The 27047-nt window shown below is 38.6% G+C and overlaps 1 protein-coding gene across 4 annotated transcripts in view; it reads left to right on the forward strand.

Moving 5' to 3' along the window:
• Positions 1-27047, forward strand: part of grik4 (glutamate receptor, ionotropic, kainate 4) — a 329903-nt gene that overhangs the window by 197621 nt on the left and 105235 nt on the right. For 2 of the 4 annotated variants that reach the window (XM_051861113.1, XM_051861111.1), the window contains 3 exons: positions 4163-4327; positions 10017-10114; positions 23361-23526. In XM_051861113.1, the coding sequence (XP_051717073.1) occupies positions 4163-4327; positions 10017-10114; positions 23361-23526 (429 nt within the window). Of the gene's footprint in view, positions 1-4162; positions 4328-10016; positions 10115-23360; positions 23527-26211; positions 26340-27047 lie in introns of those variants that run through there. The other 2 variants (XM_051861114.1, XM_051861115.1) reach the window with 2 other exon arrangements.

The following is a 27047-nucleotide window of genomic DNA, read 5'->3' on the forward strand; positions in this document are numbered from 1 at the left end:
TTATATATATCAGCCATCGGCCACCCTGCTCTCTAAGATATCGGCATCGACCATCAAACTATTGGCCATGACTGTATCATTTGTGGCAAAGTCTGTTAACATTGGCTCAATCAGAAAGTATATGTTAGTATAGCAAACCATGCTGTTGGTCTAATTCAATATTTTTTGTTTGTTTGTTTTTTTCTTAATTAAAAAAAAAAAAAAAATGTATTGGTAAAGCATCCTGAACACATTTTTTATTCTTCACTGGCCTAAAACATGGAAAATAGTTACACATTAATCATCTCTAGGTGTTTATCACATAATTTTATTTACAAATCAATTTCACCAGAATATTTTGTGAAAACACCTTTAAAGGTAAAACAGTAAATACTTAAAAGTCTTCCGCACATAATTAACACTATTTTTTTTTTATTTTTTATTTTTTTATAAAAAGCATGCATTTAAAATCCAGCATTCTGACAAGATATACTAGTAATACCTCCTATAGCCACATCATGTACAACATGAAGCTCTTTTATGTTTGTTAAAATTTAATGAGTGCGCTTTAATGTCATTACTGTTGACAGTTTGTTAATTGATAATCAGTCTCGTATAATGGCTGTATAAATGTCACAATCAAGATTGCTGCTTTGATGCTGTTTAAGCCTCATTTGGATCTAGCGGTTTAAATGGAAAAGCATATTAAATGGCAGTTAGTGCGCTTAAAGGTGATGCAATTGTCCATTTTATCTGCATTCAGTCACCCTGGTTGATTAAGTGTGTGATGGTGCTTATTTAATAGGCACTTGTATAGTGGACGACCCATTTGAGTGATGAGTTCCTCTCTCCTCACAGTACCTCCATCCTCCATGGCTGGTCTGTTTTGACTACTGTTAGCCAACGGTCCCGAGGGAGCAGCAGCACAAGGTGATTTTGAGAGTTAAGCGGTTTTATTATGGTGGCAATGTAGTGTTGAACGGGCCTTTGGGACATACTATAAACCCCCATGTATTGTAACATCTAATGGTTTGTTTCAGTGTTTCTATAGCCTGCAGGATACGTAGTGGTTTGTGAGCTACAAAGGTTAATAGGTAGGTAGAGGAAATATAGTGCAAGAGAATCTAACTTAAAATACAGAGTACACATGAATCTGACCTGTGTCGAATCAAATGGTCTCACTTCATTTATGAAATAAAGGCCAGAAAACTCTAATGCTAATGGCCAGAAAACTAAGCTAATGTCATTTAAAAGTTTTAGTGCTCATGTGGGGGACAGGTTTAAATCCAGCCTACGCTATATGCAATTGTCCAATCTTTATTGTCCCCATTTCCTGTCTTGCTTCATTTACCTATCAAATAAAGGTCAAAACACCCAAAAGTCTGTCTGTTCCAGTTTAGGAACTGGGGTGCTTTTTTGGGCTACAGGTTTGAATTTACAAGCGTCATATCCAATTGATTTATAGATTTCAGTCTGGTCTGTGCCATAATTAATTCCATAATCTTTTACACTGCAGTTTACTGTCTAGCTTTACTTACCTATCAGTCAAAGGCCAAAAAGCCCAAAAGCTTCTGCCAGTTCGGAGTTGTGGTGCTCATATTGGAAAAATAGGTTTGAGTCTGGCAACGTATACAATTCCCCAATTTTTAATTCAATTTTCTGTCTTACCTCCCAAAAAGTAAAAAAAAAAGAAAAAAAGCAGCAGATCTTTGTTTGTGTGCAATGGAGGAATTCCTGCTGCTGTTTTGATTCCTTTACACATTTTATAAACTCTTCAAGAGTTCTCAGCTGGTCAAAATACCATCATATGTATGCACATACAATGAGCGCATTTAGCCCAGAACACAGCGTGGTTTTGGATGTCCGTTAAGTTTCATTTTTTGTTTGTTTGTTTTTTAATCTTTAGGTTCGGTCTTAAAAATGACAGTGTGAATGCTAAGCGAACCAGAACTAAATGTATTATTTTCTTTTTTTGGTCCAGACCAAAAGAACCAAGAGAACCAAACTACAAGTGTGGACACACCCTAAGACAAGGACAGTGCTGGTCATACCATAACCGTCAGCCCTGGTATCCATGTACATTACACAATGCGTTTCATGCCCCGGCACGCGCTGCTGCTCACCATCGATTCCTCTAAAAGGGTCAGCAGCTGAGCCAAGACTGGAAGATTGAATAGAACCTCGGCTGCAGTGGACCTCCACACTGCTCCGAGTCTCATACCGCAATGCCTTTAAAATGTCATTGCCCCGCAACAGATCTCCCTCTCTGATATTTTTACCCTGCGCTAGGATTCCATTTAGCTCTGGCAATTCCAGTTTCTTGCTTTGACATCTACATTTGTGACCGCGGATTGGGGACAAGAACAGAACCCCAGGGCTCAGCGCGGGGCCAGTGTTTCCATTTGGCACTCTTTGTTGTGAGATTTGGGGGTAAATGCTGGGAGAATTGCCCAGTTTGAGCTTTCTTCACTTGTGTTGTGGGAACAGCTTTTTTCTATCGGCTGTGACAGAGAAGAGGGGGTGTGGGAAGATGATTTAGCTTAGTGTTGGAGATGGACAGTGTTCTGTATGGCGGCCAGTACAAAAATTATCATCTTTTCTTGCAATCTTTTTCTTTTTTGTGTGGAGGATGACTATTTTAATGCAAATGAATGTATGCTGTAGTAAAGCATTTCCCGTGGACATTCACCATGACAGGTATTATAGATGGGAAAATGTCTGTAATGAATGTGGCTTTGCCCCAAATGTGACAGTACATTAATTGATAATTACTTTTTTTCAAATAGCCCCTGTGAATTTGTGGGAAAGACAAAAATCTATGTTTTCTCCTCGCAGAACGCATTAGTTTAAATTGGACCCATGTATATAGTAATTTAATTGCTTTTTACCCAAAAGCACATTAAAATTGCAGTGTGTGTCTTAACTGCTGTCACTGCTCTGCCGCAAGCGAATACGTTTAATCTCATTTACAACATACCGCGGATCTCCATTTACCATCTCTAAACAAACATCTCGATATTTATGGCAGTCTTAAGTGGATTGTTATTTATAATGGCCTTTTTTAATAGGAGGACTCTCATGGCTGATTCGGTCTTGTTTGAATTAAATCATTAAAGCATTCTGAATCACAGCAGTTTCATTTATGCATTAAGAAATTTTTTTTTCCTTTGATGATTGTACAGTCCAAGATTAAGAGTTTTGTGCTTACTTCCACTGCAATATTTATGAACAAAAGCATGAACTCTTCTAGCATACTGTTCTTGTCAGGGTTTGACAACTGGCATTAAAAAATCTTTATAATCGTGCACAGTTTCCGAGCTACAGTGTAAATAAAGCAGCGTGAGTCATGTCACGAAATCACTGGAAAGCTAATTATGTGTTAGCTTAAAGAATGGTGGCAAAATAAACCATTTCAATATGCCTGTCTGACAGGTAACAGAAATATCACAAGGATAGTTTGAAAATAGGTTGACATTCATCAAAAGTGACAGATGCTCACCTATAGTTGTGTTGATGTGATGTCAGGGGCTTGCATAAAGCTTTCTTTCTGTAGTTTTGTAAAAAAGCAGGACTTCTGTTATTGAACCGGTGTCAGACATTATTAGGCTTTTCTCACGTCAAATATTACGGTGATAAAAATTTAAATGGTATTTGCTTTACATACCGTAGATTTTAATATCCCTGAGCGTCAGATACTGGCTGTGGCATATAGTGATGCTAAGCTTTAAATCAACTCACCATGGAAGTCATATTCAAAGCCGATTTAACATGATATGTCTTCACGAAAGTGGGCCTACGTTCACTAATAGCACTAAGCAGCCAGTGACTGTAAACATAGTGCAAGGATATTGTCTATTTACTTTGCAACATTCTGATAGAATCATTCTATATGCTACGCAAACAAAACAGCTGCATGGAGCACTTGTATCAGTCTGGTAACAAACCTGTCAAAGAGCAGCATTAATCTTGTCTGCTTTAAGCGAAGCGGAGAATGTGCTTTAAATATCCGCACAAGATGACCCAGACACACTTGTTCCTACATTCCCATGATACCTCATTGTGTTGAATGGTTCCTGTTGCTTCTTGAGGACTTCTTAATCTCTTTTGTCACAGTTTTATTTGTCAGAATATCTGCTTTTCTCACTTTCTGGGTCTCTCTCTGTCTCCTTGAACTATGTCCCAGCTGCCATTCTTGATGACCCGATGGAGTGTAGCCGCGGGGAGCGATTGGCCATCACTCTGGCGAAAGAAAGCATCAACCGTTCCAGCAACCGCTCCACCACAGGCAAACTGGAGGTGGACATCTTTGAGCTGCTCCGAGACAGTGAATACGAGACAGGAGAAACTAGTGAGTTTTTATATATAATTTCAGAGGTGCACTCAGTAGTTTTACATTCAGTGTAATTTATAATTTTCATACATTTTACCTAAAGTATAATATTTGTGTATATTTTGAATCATTGTATTTATACATTTTATATATATATATATATATATATATATATATATAATTTTTATATATTTTAATATATAATATATATTTATAGTACAGCATATATTCAATTAAATTATATATTAAATTGTGATTTTGATACATTTAAAAGTATGCCCCTTTGCATTTCTACAGATGAACAAGCAGTTCCAAAACAAGTTGCATGCTGTATTTGTCCAATCAATGCTGTTAACCTCATAAATATGCAAATAAGAACATTAACCCAGGTTTACAAGTGTACAGTGTCAAATCTCACAACCTTGCAACCTGAAATTAAATACTAACTCAGGATAAAGTATGAATAGTTGGAAATAGGGGTGGGCGATGTGGCAAAAATATCATATCACTTTTTTTTCAGGCAGGATCATGATCTACAATCTTATCACAATTCTTGTTCATGTTGGATTTTAAGACTACTTTGCAAATCACTGAGCAACAATGACAGACCGTATACGCCAAAGTTAGGCCAAACTTATTTTCACTTAATTTTATTTAATTATTTTATCTTTGTTATTAAAAATGAAAACAACGATGCAAACGACAAATAATAGGACAAATACAATATAAGTTGTAAAAATATGTAAAAATAAAAAATAATACACTACATAGACTTAACTGTATGAATTATATTGACACTGATTTTTATTAAAGCTACTGAAGTTATTCATTCAAGGGCAGTGAGTGATTTTCTTTTTGTATTTTGTTGTTTGATTAACAGTAATGACACAGACGGCAGTAGGTATATCAGGCTGCTGTCACTTTAAGACTGAATGCGCGGATCTAATATGCAGACGCCCATGCGTATCATAATATACTGACACGCATCCAAACAATTCACATTCACTTAAGCTAGAAATGACTGTTTATGTAAACCTTGTGTATATTTGACAGTTTAACTGCAATAAGTAGTGAAAGAGAACTTAGTTCAGTGCTCACGTGCTGTTTGACAGGATTTTAGTGTGCATGTGCTTCAGGTGTACATGCTCAGAAAAGAGTGCAAATAAAAAGTTTAACTGGCAAGGCTTTAAAACGCATGCAAATAATAAACTTTTGTGCAATGTGAGTGTAACCCTACCGCTGCCTTGCTAAACGTGATGTGAATGTACGTCGTGTTGTACAGTATGTTGGGATGGGGGCACTAGAACTGCGGCTGATAGATTGTGCACTGTAGTAAAGCTACGATCGATCTCTTTTCAAAGGCAGATCGTGAAATGTGAAATAATTGCGTCCTCGCGAGGGCATTCCTCCTGCAAAACATGCACTGAATACTTATTGAAAGAGCAAAACTTTTTGTTTACTTGTGAGCACATCCCTGATATATTGTTTTCTTTTATATCTTATAAAGAAAATTCCATTTTTTGTTTTTAATATTTTCCAACTTTCATAATTAAGTGTCTATATACATGCGTAATTAGTGTGTCTGTCAGTTATCTCTCCATATGTTCTTGGCTGGTAGCAGATGATGTGTTCTCTGTTAAAAAAGGGACCATTATATGATGGCAATTAAATTAACAGGTTTTCACTAGTCAGTTGTGTCATACTCATGATGTTTTCGGAGCCAATAGGTATGCAGGCATTTATTGGCACAATTTTTGTTTCGTTGTTTACGGGGAAGTCACTCTCAAAGCCCAGCAAATACTCCATAAACAAATTAACACATTAGAAGACGATTTTGGCGGACATATTTATTAACACAATTAAACTCCAATAATAATAGATGTTCATTTTGATCTATATCTATATCTGAATTGCTTTGCTTATTTCACAAATTTACTTTAATTGTACAAAATCTGTTTATTTATTTATTTATTTCACATCATAACATTTTAGTTTTACATTTTGCAAAATCATTTATTTCTTTATTTATTTTAATGATCAGTATGAATTTAGTATGAATTCCAGAATGCTTAGTATTTCATTTGTCTCACTTTTGCTTTAATGATCACAGCAATCAAGCTGTATGAACTCCACAAGATTTTGTAAAACCTGATGATTATATAATCCAACATGATTTGAGATGATCCAAAGAACATCTGACCGTTTGTACAAAGAGTCACATGATCAATGTCAAAAAGTATCTTATTTGATTAGTGACCTAGAAATTGTGCCGGATATACTTTATTCATTTTACATCATAACAATTTGTTTTACATTTTACAAAATCATAAATCTTTCTGTTTATTTCCATGTTTAAATTCCATTTTGAATCCCAGCTCAGATTTTTGAACTTCACTCTGCCTTTAAAATTTAAACCGTCAGTCAGCGGGTAGTGCGACTTTTACTTTAACAGCTGCCAGTCAATCTTTTTGTGCTTTTCTTACTCTGAAGCCCTAAATTTAATAATGCTTCCCTTACGAATCCTAAATCAAATAGGGTTGTGGAGAACAAAATAGAGCTGTTCACTCACAGAGGGATATTAAACATGAATGAGGCTCATTGTTGTCAATGAAAGTAGACAGCACTAAAATCAGGAGAAGACGAGCTGTAATTTAAACAATCAGAGCTGTTGAGGCACAGGATGAAGAGCTACTCCTGGATTCTCTTGGCGTATGAAGCAGTACCATTAAAACACCCCTCCTGATAGATATAAACAGCTGTGTCTCTCTCTATCTCTCTCTTTACGGTTAGTCGCACAAACTTGCTAATTCAGCATTGTAATAACTTGCAGTATGCAGGATTGAACTAGAAACGGATCAGTGACACTCCCAGGAAAGGGGAAATGTCACACCTCCGCTACCTGCCCAACTATACTCCCGTCTGTAATCACTGAAGCCTGTATCTTCCCACATTCCACATTGTGTGTGTTTGTGTGTGGTCTGCATACTAATGTGTGTGATCTGAAGTGAACAGAGACGTACTGAAACCAACCTCAATCCTTGGTGCTTACTCCTTCCACATGGATTCATTGTCCTTTTCCAGACCAGCCATGCAGGAGGGTCAAGCCAAAATATTCGGCTTTAGTCAGTCATAACTGTGAATCACCTGACCCTCGTGACTCATAGTACACAACAGGGTTAATAACTACTTGGCTTATGATCTGTGCAGGCAAGACAATAGAACAGATGTTCGTTGCTCAGACGGCTGTAAGTTAGATAATCAGACATTGTTCCAAAGACTGTTCAGAACAATCAGGACTTTTGCACAGGTGTCTGTTTAATAGTCAGACACAACAATCCATGGTGTTTTACTCAATGAGTGCGTTTACATGCACTCTAGTAATGCGATTATAATGAGATTTTGGCAATATTGCGATTAAAATTTACCTCTTGTAAATGCAATACTTCGATTAAAGTAATGCAATTAAGCTCATAATCGTAGTAAGCATAATTGCATTAAACTATGTGGTGAACGCTGATTTTAATCGCAATATACAGGCATGTAAACACCTTAATCGCATTATTCCCCCTCTGACCAAAGTGCCCATGTGCTCAGACATTAACCGATTCTGTGTGTTGTTCACGCAACTTCATGAATGACATTGTTTTGAAGTTTTCTCTTCACCAAATCGCTAAACTCTGTCAATACAACTCGCTGCGCAGTCTCTGCTCCGTATCTTCATCCAGACGGCATGAAGAACGTGACAGTAGCGTAGGCAAACCCGGTATTGCGATATTCATCGCGGCGCCAAATAATATCCAGTACATCCATAAAAATGTATTTTGAATTAAGTAGATTAAAACAATGGCTGGTAATATGCATACTGTATGCCTATCTGAGTGTGGTATAACCATACTTATTAGTGAATAATCAGAGTAATGAAAATTGCATGTAAACTGGAGTGAAGAGTTCTGCTCGTGTCATGTAAACATCTTACTGCAATTAAGACCTTACTCTGATTATGAGAAATAATCGCTTTATTGGTGCACATGTAAACGTAGTCAATGTCTCTAGATTATCAGTAAATGATGAAGTGAAGTGCTTCTTAATGCATAATTTATGTATAAATCCAATCTAGATGGGAATTTTAGGTAATTAAAAAATATCTAAGTTAATAAAAAATATATTTTTATAAAGATGCTCTTTGGATCATTTTACACTAACTTGTGGAGTTCATGCAGCTCGAGTTCATTTTCAATTAAACTTTTCACTAAAAATGCTAATAATGTAATTTGAAAAATGTCAAGACTTTTGAACACCACTATATTGTATGTATAAATCTAAATGAGAATTTTAACAAAAGTAGGTTATTTGGAGTCGTTTGCTGGAATTCAATTATCATTGAAGCTGAGGGATAGTGGCAGACCTTTTTTTTTCTTCTTCTTTTTTCCCACACATTTTTATTTCTTACAAAGAGTTAGGAAGAACTGAATGCATTAATGCTGGATGTAATACATTTTGATAAGATATACAGTACACTCTTAGAAATTCAGCTTTTTTATTGGTACTTATGGTTCAATGAAGACTCTTTAACAAAATTTTATTGTGGGAATAAAAAAAAAAAAAAGCACCTGACTACACAGCAAGGTTGACATGAATACATGAGGGCATCTGTCCAGCTACATTTGATTTCCAACTGAGAACAGTTGACCTGCAAAATGAGCACTAGTGTACTCACTGTAGCAGTGTGTAGTGATCCTAAAAATGCAGCTCATCACCATTCAGGGCAGTGCAGAGATGTGCTTGCAATGTATTATGGGGTAGTAGCAGAGGTTTCCACAGGTGTCTTCATTTGCATTGGTTACTGTTGGATTGAGTTTCCTTTCCTTTTTTCCCAGCATGCCCTTAAGTGGTTAGAGCACCAATATCTGGCTTATACACTACCCACACCATCATAATTAAAACATAAAGATATTATAAACCCATGTGAAATGACACTCTGTTAAGAGTTCAGGCTGGTGCCCTGCGCGTGTGCTGGAGCGTCAGAAACAAATCTACCTCTCACTCCTCCTCCTGCACCTAATCGCAAATATAATTTCATGACACACTTCACTCAAAGGTCAGTTAATAATAAAATGTAATTTTGTGTGAGAGACTGCAAAAGAGCAGATTAATAACAGTGCTAAACCACAGATAGGCAAGATTTTGATTATAGTGAGCTCTTTAAAAAGCTCCCTTAAAAGGGAATTATTTGAGTTTTGCTAGTAATTTTAAAACAGATTGAATGGATACAAAGGGGTCAGGTTTTGGCTGATTAGCATGGCCCATTAGCCCCTGCTGGTAGATGCAGTAACTGCACCATCTGGACCCAAAAATCATATTTCTCTATTGAAGGTCGTTCCAAAGTAGTTGTGTATTCTAATGTAATACATCTGTTTTCAAGCAACATATAAACTGCAATTATATCATTATATTATAGCAGATGAGTGCCTGATTTTAAACTTCGTGATTTTAACATCACCTGCACCAGCGAAAACAGGCATTGAGATGAATGGGTGTACTAAAAGACTCTTTGTACGTTTATCTGGGTTTTATAAACTTCCATGGCGGATACGGGATCCTTCAATGAAAATGGGACAGCAGCACTCTTGGCAGGGCTGCATCTTGCTTTCCTTCTGCTTTCTGTCTGTAATAAATGACAGTTGGTCTTTCCCTTGCCTATTGACAGTGTGCCAGATCATGTCCAAGGGGGTTGTGGCAGTCCTGGGCCCCTCTGCCAGCCCGGCATCCAACTCCATCATCAGTAATATCTGCGGTGAGAAAGAGGTGAGTGCTGGCATTGGCTCTCTTTTGTCATCAGTGCAACATACCAAAGCCCAGATCATATTACCAAGTAATCATTCATATCATTACTGTAATGACCGGAGTGTTCAGCGACATGCTCTAAAAATGATCCCTAACCACAGCTGATGAACACCACGACCAAACAACGAGTGTTATGCTGTGAATACAATGTGCAGCTCTAATTAATAAATACATAAATAATATTGACACATCATGCTCAGCAATCCCACTGTTCTGAAGTCAAACTTTCCTAGAAGCATTTGTTCTGCCGTCAGCAAACATGAAGAGGATGCGAACAGACTAAGTAAATTACTAAAGGGAAGAATTAAATAACGTGGATTAACAGAGAATTTATATTGATTAATTGTCACCGTGGTGCAGACTGAATTGTTTGGAGCACTTTCTCGCTCCGTCAGACAGTAAAGGGAAACTTTTGAACACAGAGAACAAAAAGAGAGCTGAATGAAATGGAATATTTATCTTCTGTCACTTGAAACTGCAATTTGCAAACTGCAAATCTTAATCCCAGTTGTCATATGTACTGTATATGCTTTAATGTATATATTTTAATAGGTTTATAGTCAACTTATGATATTGTCACAAACCCCCAATTCTAAACAGTCTAGAGCTGGGGATGTTGTGATATTATATGTGGATTTTCTTCCAAAGCAGCAGTCAGAGGAATATATTACTATCATACAGGTAATGAATAATGCAGCTTGAAACAAGTTTACTGTGCGTACTCAACTGACTAAGCATCACTCCTTAATGTCTTCATAATTCATAATCAGTGGCAACTCGCCTTCCAAAGTGAGCAACGAGCATAAATATTCATAGTCACATCTTATAAATGACTGCTTAGGTCATAGATGAGGGCTTGTGTAATGAAAGTTTAAACGTTTACATCAGCTATAATACACCTCGATGAATATTTATAATGCTGACATTTTATTTGTTTTCAGGAGCTGTTATTTGTCTTGTCCCTGTGTGATGCAGTAGGTCAGGGTTTGGTTAGCGCTGGTGAGGTTGTTAGCTGCTTTGGGATGATGAAATGGACGGGTCAGATGCTCTCTGTCCTCTGTCTATAGGGAAAGGTCATTGTGCTCCTGTTATTGTATTTAAAAAAAAAAAAAATGTTTTTTCTATCTCTAATGGTCTAAAGGGAGGAGAAGTCATTGTGTTTATGATGGTGTATGTGTCTCTCTGTGTGTGTGTGAGAGAGAGAGAGAGAGAGAGAGAGAGAGAGCAAAACAGGAAGGAGTTTGTAGTTTGGCAAGAAGCCCTATGCTGCTTCATGATGTTTGAAGGGATGATTTCAAATGTGGCTGAAAGCAGGGTGACATGTCCTTGACAGGTTTCATGAGATTCACCCATGTACAATTTCATTTACTTCTTCTGTATGCGGACAAATGCAGAACATATTAATTTCCCCCAGTGTGTGTGCATTCATGCTTGTGTTTTTGTGCTGCCTAGATTGCAAGCTTGCATGTTTGTAATATGTGAGAGGTCTATATCGTTCAGCGTGTATCATTTGTATTTCTCTACACAGCTGCTCTGAGACTGACAGTTCGGCCTGAAGATAGAAGTAAATACAAGATGAACCTGTGCTGGTTTTATTATCACGAGTGCTCAAGATGCTCTTTCACTCATGTAATGCAATGATGGAGTTTCCCATCTGGCTTAGAAAGAAAAGACAAATCTGCTGTGAGGGTCTGGAGTGTGGCTTTTGACTTCTCTCATTATTACTGATAAATGTTCGTTCACATGCAGCATGCTGTCACTTTCCCTTTTCACAGAACTTATTTTATCCAACATCATGTGAAGGTTCTTGTAAAAACAGATAATGTAAACAGTCTAAGTGATTTCGCCTCTTGTAAATCAAGTACAGGAACCTTTTGACAAACAAGAGTTGTTGTCCATATGTTTTCCCAGAGACCTTGGGGTTCTGCTATAAAATTACATTGTTATTCAAGTCAGTCACTAGAGAATAATATATACTTGTAGGACAAAAAAAAGGTGAGCAGAAAAGAGGTTTTCCTCTAATTTCTCATAAATATGAATGGTGTGTTTGTAATACAGAGAGTGTGGCAGATGAGAGAGGCAGGAGCCTTTGAGAGCTTCAGGAGCCACTACAGTAGCAGCACAGCTGCGCTTAAGGCTAAGGCCTTTGAACCTGAATGACACGTGTGGAAACTAGGTGAGGGAGAAAGGCTAGACTTGAAACCCCAGAGCACAACAGTCAGAACTTCCTTTGGAGCCTGAGAATACATTACATTAATATGAAAAATTTCTATTCATGTGTTAAAATTCAAGTAAAATTTTTGCCCCTCAAGGGCAGTCTGTGCCACGGTAGCGATGCTGATTTTTTGCATCATTATTTGTTGTGTAGTATTTTTGTAGTTTTTTGCATTTACTTTTGCCCCCTGTTGAATATGAAATACAGCAGGGGCTGGAAGTGTGGAAATCTAGGATTTAAAATCAAATTAAACCTGGAAATAAACAAAGACAAATTTAAAAGAAGAAATGTTTTGTTTTGATAAACACTTATATTAGGTACGTTTATTCAAACACACATATATAATTAACAGTAAATAAGCTCCTCTCTGGTGTTTTTATAGCTAACTAACAAAATGTGAACATTGGATACATTTCCTGAGGTAAAAGCAACATTAAGTCACATATTGTTCACAAGCATATTGTTTATTGACGTATTTCCGCAGTTGATAGAGCAATTACATGAGACATTCATTTCGGTAAGTTATGCTATATTTTTCAACATACCTTTTGATGTTCATGCATGTTTTTTACATAATTTGTAAAGTGGAAGAAAAGACTCACGCTCTCTGCTGCCGCTTGAACAAAGGCGCTACAGCGATCTGTCAAGTCACAGTTAAGAGCGTCAAAGTGCCATTTATTGTTTGAATTTCATGATAAATTGGACAGAATTTGAAAGCTGAGTATCAGAAGTAACATAGCACAAAGGGGAGGCGTGCTACAAATAATGTTTGGTGTAGGTAGACAAATAGAGCCTGCTAATTTTTGAGAGCCGCGTTAACTTCGAGAGCCCTGAATTCCACACGAGATTTTCTTCACAGTATGAGTTGTAGTCTGACACGTTTTTCCTCCCCCTTTTGATTGACAGGATATAATCGGCCCTGATCATTGGCTATTTTTAAACAATTGGCCAGTGGTCAGTAGTGAAAATAATTGCTTTTATTGGCTGATACCAGTTAGTGGCCGACACATTGGTGCTTCCCTAGTAACAACATTTTTATATTTGCACAAATTTAAAACAAGAAACATGCTACATAACAATGTAATGCTAATTTAACTTTTTACTCAAATTCTTATGCTGATAATTGAATTTGTTATGGAAAAAAGTTTGAATTCAATTGAGAAAAATGCAAAATAGGAGCATATTCACCAGTGTGTGTCAGTTTTTTTGACCCCACTGTATAATCAAATTATGGTAAGCGGTCATCTAGGTTTGCTGCTGTCTCTCAGGTTATCACTGATTACATATTAAATTAGGATTACTCCACTTGGTCAAGCATGAATAATGAAGTATAAGCAGCAGCACACAACAGGGAGACACACAGGAGCAATGCTGTGAGATTAAGCCAACAGACTCAACCTGGAAGCTCTTTTTATTTGTAGCTAGGTGTCTTTTTTTGGCAGGCTATTTTGGGACAGACTTTGTTCCAGGCTTGCCAGTGTATGAAAGTGGACCTAGCATGCTGTGTTTGATCCTGAATGCTGTAATTTTGCTAGCTATCAAAGCTTCAGCTCAGCAGGAGTCTTCATTTACAGCATTCACTCTGCTGTTTTTCACCGTCTGTCCCTTCCCTATCTCTCCTTCTCCTCTCCCTTCGCCCCTGTACATACTGCATCTTCCCATACTTCCTTTGCAGCATGTTTGGAGAATCGCCAGTGATGTAATTTGTGCCAGTAACTTGCCATTAACGTGATTTGTGTACCGTATTGTAAGTTGCTTGAGTAAGTAAGCATCTGTCGAGAATGTAAATGTATGTAAATGTAAAACGCCCAAATCAGTCCTCGCTTCAGGTTGGCTGTGGTTCCTGGCTGATGAATCCGGTTGAGAGGTCAGTCGTGGTGATTAAGCTGTGAAAACTTTACTGGACCATATAAGGTGGCGAGACTCTTAATGGCAGCTCTCTTTAGACCTCATTGGCTTAAATGATGTATAACTACAGCACTGCTGATCCCTCAGCGTTAAGTGCTATAAGCGCTAATGTTGTGCTCAATGGACAGATGAACACTGACAGGAGAACAGGCGTTATGTTTGACAAAGCACTCCAGATTTGCTGTCAAATACTCTTCTTTCCATCAAAATGGCGCTGATTCTTGTGGCTGTGCTCAGGGATCTGTGAACCTAAAATCTGTGAGTCTTATGGGTTTTATGACTACTTTAACATACAAAGTAATTCAATTCAGCTTCTGTAAGCCATTGTAAGCTGATTTTGATGAAGTGGTCAAATAAAAATGATTAAAATTATTAAAATACATAGCAATTAATTCATATACAGTGACCCCAAAAATATTTGTGTATTAGATAACAAAATATCAAATGGCGTTGGGGACAAGTGTACATCGATATAATACTTCACAGGAAGTAGAGAGGGAAATTTACTTGCCAGTCATTGTACATCATCTGAGTACTTGAATTATGACTAAAATTAATGTGGTGGAAAGGATTTCAGCCTCCAGCTCAATTTTTTATTCAGTTTGATTCATGTCAAGTGTGGCTCCTACACAGTTGTTTGTGGGTATAAAATGCATAAGATGAGATTGTTATAGCATAGGTTTGATCACCATGGGTCACATAAGTTAAGTAGACTTTCAGTATAACCAAATCACATTTACTTCAGAAATGTATAACTCAGTTTAGGTGTTTTATATTAATTTATATTTGCAATAATTATTTTTATATAAATATATATTTGTCAAAACATTTATATTAGATTGGCTAATATTCCCCATGTATTTGCACACATTCCACACATTTTTTTCATAATTTTGTTCTGTAGATATTCCCTGCTCAGTGTGAATAGAGAGCAGTGTGCACTTCACAGGGACCCTGAGAATCAGAACACAGCTTGTGTGAACTTGAAAGAAACTGACTTCTTATGTCCCCTAAAAATGTCCTTGGAACCAGATGGTTAAAAGTAACTGAAAATGTCTCGGAAATGTGAAGTTCACATGCCTTCACATGCTATTGGAAATTGGACATTAACACACTCTCAAGTCATATTTACTACTGGGAAACTCTGAGATCATTTTGATACCAAAGTTTCAGAGTTGGGCGTGCCATAAACTTTAAACATGGCGGAGGGCAAAACAATTGCTGGTGTGACTGGTGTTCTTGATTAGTTTTTTCCACAACAGCTACATTCCCTCTTGTCATTAAAGTATTGCATATTAACATATATGAATAACCATTCGAAGCATTTGTTTTATTCACAGTGAAAATGGAATGTATTTGACCAAAATTCAGGAATTGCCAGCAAGCTGACTATCTAGATAGCGCAGTGAATGTTTATAAGGTTGTCAATGAATGGGATACTACATTTCATTCAAAATGAAATATCTTCAATTCATTTTGGCTTTAATAAGATTTCCCTAAGAATAAACCTGGTGTCCTCCATGATTCCTATTCTTTCCAACAACCAATCATTTGAACGCAGCAAGCCCGTAATCACAACTTCAGAAGTGGGAAGTAGGACATTTCCAAACACACTTGAAGGCAGCATTAGTTTAAAAAAAAAAAAAAGCATCTTGTCACTGGGGGGAGTACCTTTAAAGCGACAACTTTGTACCTTATCCACCCCTAGAAGGTGCATAACAGTACTTTTGGGTAGTAATATGTACCCTAATATGTACCCTTAAGGTACTACCATGCACCCAGCTTGCCTCAACACACCTGTCTGGAAGTTTCTAGTATGCCTAGTAGGAATTCAGGTCTAGACCTCCAGGAACAGGATTAGACAGCCCTGCTTTAAGGGTACTGCCCCAGTGATAAGCTGTTGTACTCCTAAAGGACATTGTACTGTATATGTACTCAGTGTTTCCCACAGGATTTTGCAAAACTGTGGTAGGTGGACCTTAGTCCCTCTAGGCGGTTCCAGGGGCATTTCTATACTTTAAAGCGATGAAGGAGACACGTGAGCTTTTATTTTGATGGAAACTGCAGTCAAACTTTTATTTTGGCAGAAAACAAGTTTACAGATGCATCTCATTACAAAACTAGTGAAACGCTGTAATCGTCAACTATGCAAATGTGAAAATAATGCATAACTGGTACCCACTACGTTCCCAAATGCACGCTAAACTCAGCACATGCAGAGATGGAGTTCACATGAGACGCGGAGCTGATCACAAGACAGTCTTTTGTGATTTGATAGGGACATGAAGCCTTATCGCGCTTTTGATTTTAGTTTGTTTGACAGAAATGGCACAAAACAACACATTAAAGAACTTTTATGTTATTATGAGAAGTTTAAATGTATTTTCGGGCCGCCACAGTCTAGTTAATGAATGGGAAGCACTGAAACCTATTTGTGGTGACCAATGTTGATGTTGTGTCGGGCCGCCACAAATAAATCAATGTATGGGAAATACTATGTACAGTAAATTTATAAAGAAATCATTTTAACTGGGAAGAAACAACAATATCCACACATTGCATTGGACATTTTAACTCTGCAACTGTGTTGATTGTCTACTTTTGTGCAGTTTACTTTTGAGTTGCTCTTCTTTTATCGGAGTGGACATTATAACGGCTCCAGCTCATAACCGGTTGTGGAAACGCACGGAAAGGTTCCAGATTGGCACCAGCAGCATATCGTTAGAAAAAGGCTAAAAAATACCTCTGGTACAGTCACGAAGGGGTAGGAGGTGACATTTCCAGAAGAGAGGGCCTTGTTGTGAAAGTGGTTGATTGTGGCACGGTATGCCTGTACTGCTCTTCTTTCGCCGTGCAAACAAAACACAGGTGCTGCGTTCTCATTCGCCTGATGATAATTAGGGTAACACAGCTGTCGGCGGCACCTCTGCTCACCTCTCTTTTGCTGTGCAATTGATCTGTCACGCTGAGGGACGCCAGCGCAACTGAATTTACACCAACCAACCTGAGTTTTCTTTATTCCTTGCTAAATAGATGTGCGCAGTGGCACTATGCCACTCAAGACCCCTCCTGGCTTCTGAGAGCCTTTTCATATTCAATTCATCCTTTTGTTTCTAATATGATTAATGTGCAAAAGACACTGGACCAGTATTCCATTGTCTCTTTGTTCGGTGGTCATCCATGGTGCAGTGCTGTCTTTTTGTTGAGGTGTGAATGGATCAGGCTTTTCCGCCCCAGCTGAGCCCATCGGCACCGCAGAGTGGAATTATTCATGGGCTTCATCAAGTCTGCAAACAAATCCCTGGGCAGCCATGAGCACTCTCTTAACGAGTCATGCATTTTGTTGTGTGTTATTACAGCACATATCCCTGCTAAATATTTAAGTGTACACAATGTGCTCTAATTTATGGAAGACTGTTTCTGACTCAGATTAAAAAAGTAAAAAAGGTAATTGTGACTTGTATATCTCACACTTTTTCTTGTCAGTTGTGATTTACTTTATCTCTATTGTAAATTTATTTCTCTCATAATTGTTTTTTCATCCCTTAATTGTGACCTTATATTTCACAATTGCGGCTATATCTCTGAATTGCATATATAATTCACTCTTAAAGGCGCAATGAATTGAGAAACCAAATTTTACTTCTATTAGAGGTCATTGTACTATAAAAATATACTGTAAGTTTCAGTACTCAAAACTTCCTCATTAGTCCGAAAACAACTTTTATTGAAACCAAGCTCCTAAAATGACTCGTTTTGGATTTTGTCTTAGTATGACATCACAGTGCAACAAAAGACCGTCTCTGCAGAAGAAAATCAACGCCTACTTCTACATCAATGCTTCTTTAGCTCTGCCCACCAATTCGTGCATGTCATGTAGTAGTAAATACGAGAGATGCAAACATGGGATTACTTGAGCAACAATAGAGATGCTTCTAAAGATTACAAGACGTTTTGCAGTGCCAAGTTGTGGGAAAACAGTCTTTGTATTGCTTTCCTTGTGATCCTAACATTAGGAAAGCATGGATGAACTTTATTTTTAATGATGTTCCAGTTTGCATCAGTAAGACACTGTTCATTTGATCGCTTCATTTTACTGCGGATTTGTTTTTAAACAAGACACAGTTCGATGCACGCTTTTCAGAGAGACTAAAAAAAGATGCAGTACCGACTATATTGGATCCGATAGGAATGTCGCAACATACAAGTGTGAGTAACAATGTTTTCACCATGTGTTATATTGCTTTGTCTGTTACGCATCATTAGATATGTACTCACTTTACTGAAATTGATGAACAATGAATGTAAGAATGACAGTGCGGCATACGATGGTACGTTCATTCATAATTCATTTACATGAAAAACCGTAAGTTACGCTACCCACTATAACTGTAGTAACTCTAAGTACTTAAACTTCATTTGCCACAGCCAAGACCGATAAAGCATATGTAATACGCATAAATGTTTCACAGTTGACAGATGTTTCAACTAACAAGATAAACACCTTTCTCTAGCATCTTCCTTTGAACATTAATATGAAGTAATAAAATACAGTACTACCTCATAAATACAAGGAATAAATATAGATAAAGATAAAGATGATTAATTATCAAGCTGTCACAGAGTGTCCTTGGTATTTGAAGTGTATGTTAATTGTCTTCTGATTCAGGATCAGACTCTTGCTCAATCATGCATGGCTGATTTTTACAGGTTGCAATTTTTCGACATCAGAAGTTTTCGAAACAATTAAACCTGTGTAATGGTGGGGACGTTGAAAATTATTTTAATATGCAAAAATCTGTAACACCTTTACACAAATTAAGGCCTTGAAGAAAGAAAGTCTGAACAAATAATTACCTGTTTTATTTTACCTTTATGCCGCAATTACAAGCTTCCATCAATGGATTGATTTGTTGTTTTACATGGAGAACTACACATTTGTTCACAATGGCTTAATGTGTGAGCAGTAACGGAGGAACACACCCATGGATTCCATCTGTTAAGCGATATTTGAAGTTCACCAAAGATGACTTGTTCGATTCACCACGGCTTACCTTTCCACCTGCACCACCGCTGGTAGCCACAGTGCAGTCTAAAAGGCAACCCGCAGCTTTAAAACATTAGGATCTTTTACAGGATTTCTATGTTCTGCGGAACCAGCAGCGATGCTTGCGAAACAGAGATTGAGGGATGTGGGGTTTTTTTTGTTTGTTTTTTTTTCCGAGCATGGTGATCAATGAGATTGTGGTCAATGCTGAGCTTTCTCTCAAGGCCTCAGTGGCCTTTTCTTCCCTTTGCTCTCTCCACCAGAGACTCTCGGCGCTCACATAGCCTCCAAAACATGATTACTCCACTTAGTGTTTGAGTGTGTGTTTTTCCCCAAGCAGCTGACTTCCCATGGTCCATTGCACCACATTAGAGAGGTGTGCAATGTCACGATCATTCACAATACCCCTCCAGCCACTCTGCCATCCCCATATGGCTGATCTCCATGTCTTTGAGTAATGGCCCTGCTTTCTGCCTGCATCCGCCCCCACCAACCTGTGAGGCAACCTAGCATGGCTTTGTCACTCATTGTCAATCTTGAGTGTGACAACAGACAAATATGGCTGACTTTAAAGTACAACAGTGTGTCCAGCTGTATCATTTGACACTGTGGCCCTGGTATAAGTTCTGTGATCTTTTATTAAACATGATTTTGTTCCTCTGGCACGTAAGGGAACAGATGTAAGATCTCATTATACTTTACCTTGCCATATGGCATGAAATCCCCTGAGTTCCCTCCTGAGACTGTCCACCCTTATGGGTGTGTTTTTTCATTCAGAGCTACAGGTAGAAAGCAGTTGGACAGCCGTAGACTGTAAAACCAGGTCTAACTTTCATACCAAATTTTTTAAAAAAAAGGGCCATGGTGGGAGTTTTAAATGACGTACCCCTGCACATTTTTTTCAGCACAGCATCACAACAATCTGCACAATTTCATGGTTAAGTGAGAAAACCATATTTGTGCCAAATGACTTCACAAATGGCACTTTGTGAAAGCAACCCATTTCCCTATGAGGTTTAAATTGATTATTTAAATAAGCCAAGGGACGTTTTAAGTAACGTTCATGATGTCGCAACAGCTTTTGTTATTCAGAGTTAAATATTTTAGTCTGCCATTCTCGCAGTAATGTCCTTTCCTTATTGTAGTTTAAAACCCTATTAAGATGACTTCACAAAAATGATTGTGTACTTTAAATAAAACATTTTGGGGATGTCCATTTAGATAAAGACTAACAAAGAGCTCAATTTGCTCAAAGAGTGTGTACAAGCATACTAATTCAATCAACTGAATTGTCAGATGAAACAGTTACATTATAATTCACAAGACATTTATTACAAAACTATCCAATTATACTGTTCTGCATTACAAATGTCCAAAATGTAGCATCTGTTAAGTGCCTCAATATTAATTTGTACCAGGTCAGCTTGTTCCTGCTGGTTTAAATGAAATGTTAGGCACTTGTACTTATACTGCAGTGTTGCATGGCTGTTTGCCTGACTTCACTGAGCTGCTTTTGGCCTGCACCAGGCCCCTCATTAAAAGCCTGTCAGCAGTGCATCTGTAGGCCTGACAGCCACTCTGTCAACCCGCAGGAGCAGACAGCACACGGACAGACAGATATTACCCTCATACACAACTCTCCCTCTGGCCCACAATTCCATTGCTGAAGCCCAGATTGGCTCCACCAGGGCAAGAGTTTCTATTTACGCCCTGGAAATGATGCTGATGCATATGCAGTGTGCTGTAACCACAAGAAAAATGGCTTTCAAAACCCTTTCAGCGTTATCCTCCATTTCCTGTCCATACATCATGGATATTTACTATGTATATCTCAGCTTGCAATGAGACATTAGATTCTGACAGCTTTCTGAATGTGAGTCTTAAAGGGATAGTTCGCACATAAAATGAAAGTACTGTCATTATTTGCTCACCCTATTGTTGATCCAAACCTGTAAGACTGTTTTTTTGAAGATTTGAAAGAATACACTGATCAACCTTATTTTCCCAATGCAAACAAACAAAGAAATCTTTTCAGTTAGGCCGTGTCCACCAAAGCGTTTTTTCCAAAGCTAGCGTATTTTTCCAATTGTTTTCAATGGGAGTGCCACGTTTTTAAAACGCAAGGAAGCGCTGAGCGCTCAGTGTTTTTAACCGGTCACCGAGAGTTGAAGAATGTTCAACTTTGGGTAAAACGCAGCACTCATCACTGTCACCTTTTACCCGGCCGTCCAATCACAGTGGAGAAGGGGCGGGACAAATACCACACCGACCAGCCGCCACATTCTGCTTGTACAATGTCAACAGATGACAACAACAAGCATAATAATGGAACAAATTAATTTAAATCAAGAGCCAGAGCAAATACCTTACATTGTATCAACATTTTTATATAGAAACGATACAGAAACAAACTATCTGTGAAACAAGATACTAGTAACACTCCCGCGGATATTCTGTATCATAGCAAGCGAAGCTGTTTAACTGAAGAAAAACAAAACAAAATGCTGCGCTGACGCTGGCACTTTTTGGTGGACACACGGCCTTAATCTACTGATCCAATTCGAAACACCAGTTTGAAGGATTTGTTCATGAATCAGATTTGTTCTCATGTTCAGCTTACTGATTCAGGATTTCTCCTTTTCACTCAAGCACTCTAATATTAAATACTTTTTACAGTGCACTTCTACAAGTGTTTATAATAATGATGACTGGTTCCTCAAAGTAAACCCATCTAACTTCCTCTTCTTTTTTTTTTCATATACCCCACTTTAACTATTAAGAGCCTTGGCATAAAATCTTAAGGTCCACATGTGTTCTGTATGAAAGGGCAGCTCATTAAACCTTTGTGAAGTTCATTTTGCTGCCTAGCATCATTACCCAGGAGCTCCACTTAAAGCTCGGTTTGAACCATTAATTAGTTTAAGGAATTAAATCTCACTCTAGATAATCTAGAAAAATCCAAAGGTCTTTTTATACTCATATAAATGTTGTTTGTAGTTCCGCGCTGAGTTGGATGTCACTCTGTTGAATTCACTCTGAATAATAAGAGCTTATGGAGGAAGTCCACAAGAGGAAGCCAGACTTTAGCCGCTATTTACAAGTTAGCACAGGGGCTTTGGACAGATGGGATGTTGTCTGGAAGCCGGCGTGGGGAATAGAGGAAAACATCTTCTCCGAGAAAGAGAAAAAAGGTCGGAGACTTGTACATGTCTCTCCACTGCAGCGAGCCCATTACCGGCCTCTCTCTGAGCCCTCCATCTCCAAGAATCCCAGTTGTCCCCCGAGTGTCGGAGAGCCCGTGCGCCCCATCCATCCACACTGGCGGGGACTCCATTACGCCCTGATGGAAAGCGATGGAAAACCAATTGGGGATACAGGGCCATGCAAGTACGATGCATGGTCACACGGCCCACCACAGACAGGCAATCTGCTGTGATGAAGAGGCCCTTTACACAGCCCGCCTTTGTCCTCTAGGATCCCCTTCAAGCCCCACTGAGCCCAACACCCACTTTTACCGAGCCCGACACCCACATATCAGCACACATCAAATTAGAGAGCAGCCAGTGCTGTAGTCTTCATGGATATAGAGACGTTTTGCATTGTGTGCTATTTCTGTTCAAAGACTGTTCGAGATGTCAAAGGTCAATGCACATGCCCTCTGTGTGAATAAACGTGAATAAACATCTCACTTGGCAATTATATGCAGAGAAATTTTTCCTCAGTCATTGCTGGGGTTCAAAAAAATCATTTTCATCTAATGCAGCTGAGTTTTTATTGTTAATTTACATGCCTTCAGAGAGGGGCTTTTGAAATTATTCAAATGAGTTTTTATTAGTTTTAGGCGTAAAGTGGATCTAATTAGTCTGATGAGAATGCCGTGATTCTGTTGTACAGCTACTCTTGAGACCCGCATCACAGTGCAGTAAACAAAACGCCCTCCTGCAGTGTTCTTTCATTCAATTTACCTGCGGTAACCGCCTAACAAGAGGGGTCCTGCAGGGCTGATTTTCTTTGTCCTGTTTTGCATCCCTGTGCAGGTGCCATACGTGAAGGTGGCTCCGGAGGACATACTGAAGGTGCAGTTTCCTCGCTTTACCACGCTGGACCTCAGGCCCACTAACACAGACATCAGCATGGCTGTAGCCGGACTTCTAACGTTCTTTAACAGCAGCACATCGTGTCTCATATGTGCTCAGGCCGATTGTGAGTATCATATGGTTTCTATTGTAATATACATGTGTGTGTATACGGTATCTCACAGAAGTGAGTACACCCCTCACATTTTTGTAAATATTTTATTATATCTTTTCATGTGACAACACTGAAGAAATGACACTTTGCTACAATGTAGTGAGTGTACAGCTTGTATAACAGTGTAAATTTGCTGTCCCCTCAAAATAACACAACACACAGCCATTAATGTCTAAACCACTGGCCACAAAAGTGTGTACACCCCAAAAGTGGGCCCAAATAGCCATTTTCTCTCCCCGTTGTCATGTGACTCGTTAGTGTTACAAGGTCTCAGGTGTGAATGGGGAGCAGGTGTGTTAAATTTGGTGTTATCGCTCTCACTCTCTCATACTGGTCACTGGAAGTTCAACATGGCATCTCATGGCAAAGAACTCTTTGAGGATCTGAAAAAAAGAATTGTTGCTCTACGTAAGGATGGCGTAGGCTATAAGAAGATTGCCAAGACCCTGAAACTGAGCTGCAGCACGGTGGCCAAGTCCATACAGCGGTTTAACAGGACAGGTTCTGCTCAGAACAGGTCTTGCCATGGTTGACCAAAGAAGTTAAGTGCACATGCTCAGCGTCATATCCAGAGGTTGTGTTTGGAAAATAGACGTATGAGTGCTGCCAGCATTTCTGCAGAGGTTGAAGGGGTGGGGGGTCAGCCTGTCAGTGCTCAGACCATACGCCGCACACTGCATCAAATTGGTCTGCATGGCTGTTGTCCCAGAAGGAAGCCTCTTCTAAAGATGATGCACAAGAAAGCCCGCAAACAGTTTGCTGAAGACAAGCAGACTAAGGACATGGATTACTGGAACTTAAAACTGGATTATTTGGTTCAGATGGTGTCAAGCATGTGTGGCGGCAACCAGGTGAGGAGTACAAAGACAAGTGTGTCTTACCTACAGTCAAGCATGGTGGTGGGAGTGTCTTAGTCTGGGGCTGCATGAGTGCTGCCGGCACAGGGGAGCTACAGTTCATTGAGGGAACCATGAATGCCAACATGTACTGTGACATTCTGAAGCAGAGCTTGATCCCCTCCCTTCGGAGACTGGGCCACAGGGCAGTATTCCAACATGATAACGACCCCAAACACACCTCCAAGATGACCACTGACTTGCTAAAGAAGCTGAGGGTACCTAAACCCTATTGAGCATCTGTGGGGCATCCTCAAACGGAAGGTGGAGGATCGCAAGGTCTCTAACATCCACCAGCTCTGTAATGTCGTCATGGAGGAGTGGAAGAGGACTCCAGTGGGAATCTGTGAAGCTCTGGTGAACTCCATGCCCAAGAGGGTTAAGGCAGTGCTGGAAAATAATGGTGGCCACACAAAATATTGACACTTTGGGCCCAATTTGGACATTTTCACTTAAGGGTGTACTCACTTTTGTGTCCAGCGGTTTAGACATTAATGGCTGTGTGTTGAGTTATTTTGAGGGGACAGCAAATTTACACTGTTATACAAACTGTACACTCACTACTTTACATTGTAGCAAAGTGTCATTTCATCATTGTTGTCACATGAAAAGATATAATAAAATATTTACAAAAATGTGAGGGGTGTACTCACTTCTGTGAGATACTGTATATAGAATGCATTTATTTGATAAAAATGCAGTCAAAAACAGTGAAAGTCTGAAATATTATTAAAATTTTAAATCTGTGGTGGCAAAGCTTCATTTACTCCAAGTGTTACATGAGGGATAGTTCACCCAAAACTATTCACCCCTAAACTGTTCACCCCTAAATTAAATCTGTTCATCATATAAAGCGATCGAGTCTCTTCAGATTAGTATTTAGCAATTAGTTTTACGATCTCTTTATGAAGAGTCAAAGTGGTAGTCACGTAGCTGCAAAAAAGATCTTCATTTGCGTTCCGAAGATGAACGAAAGTCTTGCGGGTTTGGAACAACATGAGGGTGAGTAATTAATGACAGAATTTTCATTTTGATGTGCTGATTTTGTACTCAAGAATCCTTTCTTCTTATTATTAGTTGAAAATATTTGTGCTGCTTAATGAAGTGTAGAAGAGCTTTTTTGCAGGATTCTTTGATGAACAGAAAGTTAGAGAAATTTTATTCATATAAATTGTTTAGTTTATGTTTGTAATGTAAAATATTTATACAGCTCTTAACTATATCTAAGATGTGAGGAACTTCAACAATTCTGTGATAAACAACTAAATTAATACATTTTATATTAATCTCTCTTGCCTACCTCGGTTGGTGACCCTGGCATTAGAGCCAACAAAACATGTGCCATAATTACATGTTCTGCTCCACTCTTTCCTGAATGGCACATATATAATTGCCTGCATCTGCCAAGCAGCAGATGTCGTCTCGTATAGATTGTTACTGCTGAATTCTGACATATGCATTTTCTACAAAGCAAACATAGCATTTCATAGTGGTACGTGTGGTCTCTGTGCTCTCTTTGCCATTGTATGCCTTGGTACACGTTCACAGACTCAAATAGGCAACTCAAATACTTCATTACGCTCGGCTGGTTATTTGGCAACAACAACAGCTTATTAAACCTAACATGTCCACACTGCTTTGATGATGCCATTAAATTTATTTCATGTTGTTTGACTGTACTGCACTGTTAGATAAATCGAAATGTGTTGTTCATTCTTTCTCTTGTCCATCTGTCCTTCAGGCATTCATCATTTGTCATGTCCCATTCATTTACCATCAAACACCCACCCTGCCAAATGTCAGCACACTCTGCAGAAACAGAGATGTCCATGGAAATGAATGGCTGAACCTACTGTATTCAAAGAAAAGGTGACTGACGGATGACCCTTTGACAGTCTCCTTTTTAGACACACATTGAGTTCAGCTTGGCAGAGGATTAATGTTTAGTATTCTGCCTTTCCATCTCGGAGCAAGGATGCCACAAATTACCCAGAGAATCCAAACAAAGTCACATTGCCCCTTCAGACAGTGGCTACCTTTCTCCGTAATCAGCTTAAGGCCTTCAAGTGGAACAGCTATAATTCCCACTAAGACGTCAGAGAGGGGTGTAGAGAGATGGCAAACTACCAATATTCACTTGAGAACAGGGTCAAAACTATACCAAACCAATAATTAAAATTGTTTTGGTAGAGGTCTTAAATCATATTGAAAAAATGACATGGGCAAATTTCACGATTTAAGAATTTGATCCCTTTCATGAGTTGACTTTTTAATTAAATTTAAACACCCTAAAGCTGGGGTTGGCAAGTTCGGTCCTAGAAAGCCGCTGTCCTGTTTAGCTCCAACCCTAATCAAACACACCTGAAACAAGCTAATCAATGTCTTCAGGATTAATAAGGTTACAGGCAGGTGAGATTTTTTTTTTTTTTTCAGGGTTGGAGCCAAACTCTGCAGGACAGTGGCTCTCCAGGACCGAACTTGCCTACCCCTGCCCTAAAGAATGCTGAATTGAAATTTGATTTTGTATTTTAATGTATTTTAATATGTAATTTATTATTCTGATGGCAAAGCTGAATT

Source organism: Ctenopharyngodon idella, chromosome 15 (genome assembly GCF_019924925.1).
Source record: "Ctenopharyngodon idella isolate HZGC_01 chromosome 15, HZGC01, whole genome shotgun sequence".
Classification (NCBI taxonomy): domain Eukaryota; kingdom Metazoa; phylum Chordata; class Actinopteri; order Cypriniformes; family Xenocyprididae; genus Ctenopharyngodon; species Ctenopharyngodon idella.